At 47.9% G+C, this 7,335-nt stretch overlaps 1 protein-coding gene across 1 annotated transcript; it reads right to left on the reverse strand.

Annotated features, from left to right (window-relative positions):
* Window positions 1-2,189: 2,189 nt before the first annotated feature.
* Window positions 2,190-3,362, reverse strand: LOC125757626 (piggyBac transposable element-derived protein 4-like). The gene has a single exon (XM_049413258.1). It carries the CDS (start codon window positions 3,235-3,237, stop codon window positions 2,245-2,247), a length of 993 nt encoding a protein of 330 aa, XP_049269215.1. The 5' UTR covers window positions 3,238-3,362; the 3' UTR covers window positions 2,190-2,244.
* Window positions 3,363-7,335: the final 3,973 nt, after the last annotated feature.

Raw genomic sequence — 7,335 nt, forward strand, 5'->3', positions numbered from 1 at the left:
GGCGGACGGCGCTGCGCAAACTTGAGCGTTGGAGGCCTATTACTCGTGCCAGATGTGTACAGTCGCATCCATAATGAGTTGGAACATGTCCGTGCTCAAAGTGGGGCCAGCACTGCAAAGCAGCGCAGACATCGCAAACATTTCTGAAGTGTTCACTGTTTCTGCTACTGGTATTCTCCAGACCAATTTAACATTTACCAGCAGAACCGTTCAGGCTTTGGGCCCCTGCAACCTCGGTCGATGTGTCGCAACTCATATTGAGCGTGACTGTACATCTTGCACTGCAGGAGAAAGTAACTGGTCTCTCAAATTACCTGGGTACAGTATGACATCACTAACAATTTTGCAATGACGGATACACTTTAAGCTTAATTTCAAGTTACTTACCCTCTGGACAGTTGAAAACTGATGTTGCTGCATATGCTGCAAGAACAGTTTGAAAACACAAAATGAGTGTACTCATCCACATAGCAGATGTGGCATATGTGATGTCATAGCATTTGACACTACTAACTATGAATGACAGTAAATTGGCACAACGCTGTGGAAGCTAAGAAATTGGTGTGACAGGTAGGAACACTTACATGGGCTCCACATACACCTTCTCCATTATTGGAACCATGGCTTCAAAATGTCTCCACTTGACTGAGGGAATGTCCGCGGCTCCGGCCCCACTTTTCGATTTGTCCTTGATTTTGCTTTTCAGTTTCGTAAAGCTATCTTTTAGGTTTTTGAACTTTGTCTGGCAAGTTGCCGCTGCAAACGAAGAGAAACATTGTCACAACACAGTACAATGTTGCACAGCTGTACAACTCAATGTGAAGCGATATATCTCCGATTTTTTGAAACACAAGTCAAAGCAATCTACAGCTCTTTTTCGTGCATAAACTAGTGATTCGGCAGGCACACTGAACAAAAGTAACAAAAACAAATTGTAGGTGAGCCATATTAACTCTGCAATTAGACGAAAAACAGAAGAAAATGACACTTCATACATCTGTTTGCACATTCACGTGTGCGAGAGTTGCACTGACCGCTAAGCTGTCAGAAACTGCCGAAAGGGGGGACAGCAGATTCAGTGTTGTTCGGTGCCATATCGGGGCTTACGATTACACAAATCTGGAGCTAGTCGTGCCGTCTCCTGCTGTGTGGTCGGGCCGACGCCGTGGGCAGGCCGCCAGATACTGCGAGCGTGCCGAACTTGCGCGTTTTTTGAATACTGACCATGATTGCGAGCGAAATCAACTCCACAAAGCTATCAGATTTCCTGGAGAGGTTTTCCGTGTAAGCCGAAATATTTCGCACTGGTCATTGAAACACACGCTACGACGAGTTAGAGTCACGCGCACTGCAGTTCCTTCTACGCGTTTGTGCGTAAACAGCTAGCATTCGACGGTCTGACCGGAGCGGATCGCCCAGCTACAATTTCCCAATGCTATGAACGAGGTGCTGTGCACTTGCCAGTCACTCCCAAATCCGCTGCAATCCTCATCCACAGCTCTTTCTTGAACTCGACTTCTTTGTACCGCAGATGTGATTTGTCGAATAGCACTGGGTGCTGCTTTATGGCATCTATTAGGAGCTCCGCACTGAAAGCCGGTGGCTCAGACATGATTGCCGCCATTTCCATAATCTCGACCCGGTGTGCCGACGTCGGCAATATTTGCAGTGCGTTTATTGGCTGCAGCAAAGTGGCGAGCGGCAAAAAATTGGTCCAAGAGCAATCGGACCTGCCGCCTCGCTTTCTGCCCCGCTTTCGCCGCCTGGAGAGGAAGTTTTCCCGCTTTCCACCTCACCGCTCTGCCGCTTTGGCCGCCCCGCCTTCGATGTGAATGAGCCTTAACTCACCATGCTCAAACGTTAACCGCTCTCGCACTCCCTGTTTGCAGCATATGTTGTCTCGTGTGTATAATGACTTCATCTTTGCCGCAAATGGAAAAAATTCTGATTACAAATGTTTCGCTGCATTTTCCACGTTACCATTCCGTGATTAGGCACTCTGACTGGTGAGCTTTCCGCTGCGCTGAAGAAGATAGGTACCATGAAAATTGGTTGTCGGTCCCTTTAACCCATTGCCTTCCGCGCTCTCCGCGGCCGTTCCCGCCTGGTATTCCGCCGGAAAATTTTCGCGCCCGCCGGCGGCTTGGGTAGGTGCACCTAAACCGCGATAAAATCCGCAACAAACGTCGTAGAATAACAAACTTTGTTTTATTTGCTTAACAATGCTTGACTGCATCAGGTGCTTCAGTATGACTTTCGTGTGTGAAAAAGTTTAAAGCACACGGTCATGTGAAGAGCAACTTCACATTTTTCACACTCCCATCGGCTCTCGGACTTTTTGCCGTGTGCCTTAAAAACTAAGCAAAGTCTTGGTGGATTTTGCTTGACTTTGTTTGGCAGGATGTGGCGAGGAAAAAGAGCCCATTCGGCGGCTTGTAGGCACATTGGTGAGGCCGCTACAGGCGGGTTTCTTCGATCATGGTAGACAGGCAGAGTGGTCTCTTCGAAAATGGCCTCAGCGAGATTGACCTTCCAATCAGTGTAGTGGAGCCGCTTGCCAGTTGCTTTGACAAGTAGAGCATAGCTGTTATAAACAGTGATGTCCATAATGTAAAACAAGATTTTCTTGTAGCCTTTCGCATATCTTCTCATGATGGGAAAGGAAGCGAGTTGTTGGTCCTCGCGATCAACTCCTCCCATGCCTCGGTTGTAATCAAGTACAACTTGCGGTTTCAAAACTGGCAAGCCGTTCTGGCGACCCTTCTTTCCTGAATCGGTCACATTAGCTGCATTGTGCAAGGTAGAGAGCATAGTTACTTGCTTTTTATCTTGCCATGTCAGAGCCATGATGCCTCGTGCAAAGAGAGCTTTGCATTCACCTTTTTTCATCTTGAGTTTCTTGAATTCATCTGGCATGTTCTTACGGTGTAGACGAACTGTACCCACTGCATTCGAACCAGATTCTTTAAGGCGACGAAACAGTATCGGTGAAGAATACCAGTTGTCCATATATATCGTGTGGCAATCAGGTAAGTGTTTTCCAACGAGGTCAAGAACAACGGCCTCACTGCACAATAGCCCATCAGTTGCTGGTGTTTTCTCACTTTTTCCAGTATAAATTGAGAAATTCAGGCAGTAACCACTGGATGACTCACACAGTTTGTAGAATTTCAATCCAAATCTTGCTCGTTTCGAAGGATTGAACTGAACGTAAGACAGCCGACCGCGAAACTTCATCAGGCTTTCGTCGACCGCAAGATCTTCTTCGGGATGATAGGCTGCACCAATGGATTTTAGTATGTGATCAAGGACAGGCCGTATCTTCCCGAGCCTATCTCCATTTTGGGGAATGCTGTTGTCGCAGAAATGCAGATAGCGTGGCAGTGCCCAAAAGCGATGTCTTGGCATGACAGTGGCAAAAAATGGTGTGCTGATGACAGGTCTCGTTGACCAGTAGGACTGAATGCTGCTCTTTTTCACTTGGCTCATCAACACGCACATGGCGAAATAAGCTTTCATTTCACCTGGCGTTGTTTCATGCCATGAGGGGTCGGGATGCGAGCGCTGCTTCTCGCTTGCAAAGGCGTTTGTGTGCAAAGCAATTATCCCTCAAATCTCTTCTCCAAGAAGCGCGTTGAACATTCCAAGAGCACTCGGATTTGCACCTACTTGAAGCTCTGTGGATCTCTTGATACCTGGTTGGCCGCTGAAAGGGTGCTCGACAATTTTTTCAACACTGTCATCTTCTTCTCATCGCCAGTTTTCAATCCTGCGCTTCTTTGGAAATGTCTGCGAAGCATCCATGGAGGCGTCCGCTGAACACAGATTCTCTTCATCACTACCACTTTCATCAGTTTGGCAGTCCCCATTGGCTAACAAAACATCATCCTCATCACAAACGTCACTTTCTTGGTCACTGTCGAACACAAGATTCAGTATTTCTTCATCCGTCAAACCGCATTTCTTCCGTGATGCCATGTTTCGAAAAAGCCGCTATAGTGCACCCTTCGCCTCTTAAGAAAAAAAAAACCACTTTCAAACAGCTAAAAAACCTGGACAACTATGTCCATCTAGCGGATAATATACCAAGCAAAAAGCAAACATAAAGTACTGTGCTGCCATCTATGAAACAATGTAAAAAATAAACATTTTCTAGGCGGCCGGCGCTTCGCCGGTCAAAGCGCTTTTGGCCTCGCCAACCTGGCCGGCGGAGTGCCGGCCGCGGAAGCCAATGGGTTAAGGGAAAGCGCCTTCCGCATGCGCGACGCCATCAAGGCACGATGAAGATTGTGGTGACAAGTTCAATGGTATTCGAGAGGCTTAAAACACACTAGCGATTGAAGATGAGTCACTAGACCGTTCCAAACGTGTGGCGGTGCTTTTATATGAAGGCTGACTCTTAGGCAGTACAGGTCAGTGGACTTCTGTTCTAGAATATAATACGTGTGAATAAGATCTGTTTATAAATGTTTTGTTTTAGAGAAGCTTTACTTGCGCAGTCGTATCTGCTTTTTATACCCTTGTCACACGGGTAACCGCTGTTAACCGCTGTTATACCCAACTGCAGTTAGCAGACGTAACCACAGTTACCGTAAACCAGACAGAGGCGCTGTCATACATTTGCAGTATGCGCTGTGTGTTGTTTCGGTAACTTCAGCGGAAATCGGTGTCAGTCTTCTAACACTGACCACTGTTGGCTTCGTAGCCATGGTATAAGCCACTACTAGCCAGAGTAGTTTCTTGCTGGAGGTTGATCGCATCTGTCCCATGCTCTCCATGTGATTGCTACTATGGTTAACTAACCGCCCCCAGTATATTTTTGCTAGGTTAATTAGTGTGTGCATATTGGCGTAAATAGATTACCAGGTTGGCGAGACCGCGCAGTGGCACGTTTTAGCGGACGGTGGCTGGAAACTGATGGCGCAGTGCGGTGCTGTGGAACGAAGTGACCATGAGGACAACGAGTTCTGGACAATTTTCACCGTGCATGAAGCAGCCCTTCATCAGCGTCGGGTTCAACAACTGCGTCTGCTTGAAGAAATCGACACAGCAGAAGAGGAGCGAGAAAGCGCCGAAAGAATGTGTCAGCGACTTGCTGAAGTGATTGCGCGTTTGTGCCCCTGCGAGAGATAATCGTGGGCATATCCACGAGGGCAGTCGTGGTATGAAACAACAGCGCCCCACCTGCTGGATAGTGAATTTAAAGGGGAACTCCGGGGATTTTTTGATATTCACCGATTTCAATTAAACTTTCAGCATATGTTTGCTTCGGTACCCTGATCTGTGCCAAATTATACAACCGTAAGTCATTTAGTTTTTTAGAAAACGAATTTTAAAATTGGTAGCCAATTCTGGAATCACGCCTTTCAGTGCGGGCCACCCTGTCTACGTGATGCATCGTTTCTATCCCCTTTGTACCCCGCCTCGCCCAGCAGATGGACGCTGCGCGCACTTTCTTCTTCGAGGCGACGACGACGCTAGCACAGTTGTTGCTTTTTGCTAGCTGCATATAGCATGTGGTAAAAGAAACGATGGGCGGAGGCAGGTGTTGTGCTGAAGGTTGCAAGAACAAAGCAAAGAACACCACAGGTGTGTGTTATCACTCGTTTCCCTCCGACAGCGCTCTTCGGGAGAAGTGGCTTTGTGCGGTTTGGCGCGTCAACTGGTCCCCCGGTGAAAACGCTCGTGTGTGCTCCGATCACTTCACTCAGGAGAGCTGTAAATGAAGCGTGCTCTTGATGGGAGAATTCGGGCTCGCCAAACCGAACTATCGCGAAAGATTGAGGGAAGATGCTGTGCCGACGGTGTTCGTGTACACAGAGCAAGGCCAGCCGCAGTGCCTACCAGGGGAGGCAGGCAAGTGGCGACAAAGCGAGGCAAGTTATACTGCTACATGTGCAAGCTGCCTATTGTCTCTAGTGAACAGCGATCTCGTCAGTTTGCATGCAGAGTAAGCCGAGTAACATGATTCGGGGCCTATAATCGTTTCGGTGGCCAATGTGGAAGATAGCAAACATTTTCGAGACTTTTTCTTTTTTCTTTTAATAGACATTTTGGTATTCAAGTGTTACATTGCCACTTTCGATCTAGAGCGAACCCGATGGGGCTCGAATATTATATCGCGATTGACTTGCACGATTTGTGAAAGGGAGCCAACTTCGGTAGGATGATTCGACCTCGGTCGTGCGCTTGACAGAGATCATATAGCAGCTTTATGTCTTGGTCGCATTGAATCTGCAATGCCACACGAGACTGTCTGTAATTTGTCCCCCGCAACACGCGATGCACGTCAAGAGTTTCTTGCTCGAGTGCATAACAAGCAAACACGTGCTGCACCAACCTGTTGCGATCAATGCCTTCCAAATAAGTAGGATTGTAAAAATGTAGCTGCCTCCTGTTCACCTCCAGTAGATCATCATCTAGAGAAGCGGGAACATTTGGTGCTCGCAAATGCAACCAATTGCCCCCAGCACTGCTGCGATAATGGGGATGCTTCGGCAGTACAGCATCTCGTCTCTGCAGCCTGGCTGACATTCGCCGCACGAACATCTGTGTTGGTTGAGGCGACAGCAATCAGTTGCGTAACTGAGGTTTAAAATAAAAACGCGATGACCCTTGCTCACCCTTCGTTTTGCCGCAGCTCGATGCCATCGATGCGGGGCACGTCATCTGCTTCACGTGCCTGCGGATCGAAAGCAAAAGGCGATGCTTACGCGCTCAGGTAGCAGCACTTGTCGCTGATGCCATCGCTGGTGAGTTCGGATGAGCTGGCACAGCTTGACTCCGCGTCGGAAGACATCGCTAGCTTGCTTTCTACGCGGTAGAAGAATCACATGTGCTATGGCGGCGTGAGTGCCCCTCGTGACATCATCATCTACCCAGCTGAAGCAGCTCCCTATTTTGGTTTCGGGGTTTATTGCTTATTTGAAATTATTGACGGGTCTCTCAGCAAAATGAACCACCCTAGCCATTACAAGACTGTTAATACTATTTAAAAACAGCATTATCTCAATATGGTCAAAAATGCACCGGTGTTCCCCTTAAGGCTCATTTCAGAGTGATGCGCAGCACATTCAGGTACATTCTGAGTGTGTGTGAGTGCATGCAGCGCCAAGACACCGCCATGCGAAGAGCAGTTCTCTTAGACAAAAGCGTCGCTGTTGCTTTGTGTCGCCTGGCGTCGTCGGCGGAAGAAAGAACTATCGTGAACGCTTTTGGCCTAGGTTGTTCAACTGTTAACACCATATTTTGCGAGTTTTGCACCGTCGTAGTGCGCAAGCTGGAACCAAAGTTTGTGAGATTCCCCAAACAAACTGAGTTGGCGGAACATCTTCG

The sequence above is a fragment of the Rhipicephalus sanguineus genome, chromosome 3, assembly GCF_013339695.2.
Source record: "Rhipicephalus sanguineus isolate Rsan-2018 chromosome 3, BIME_Rsan_1.4, whole genome shotgun sequence".
NCBI classification, from domain to species: domain Eukaryota; kingdom Metazoa; phylum Arthropoda; class Arachnida; order Ixodida; family Ixodidae; genus Rhipicephalus; species Rhipicephalus sanguineus.

What these genes read in the sequence shown, in the direction of transcription:
- LOC125757626 (XM_049413258.1), bottom strand. Translation starts at nt 3,237, where the DNA reads ATGAAGTTTCGCGGTCGGCTGTCTTACGTTCAGTTCAATCCTTCGAAA.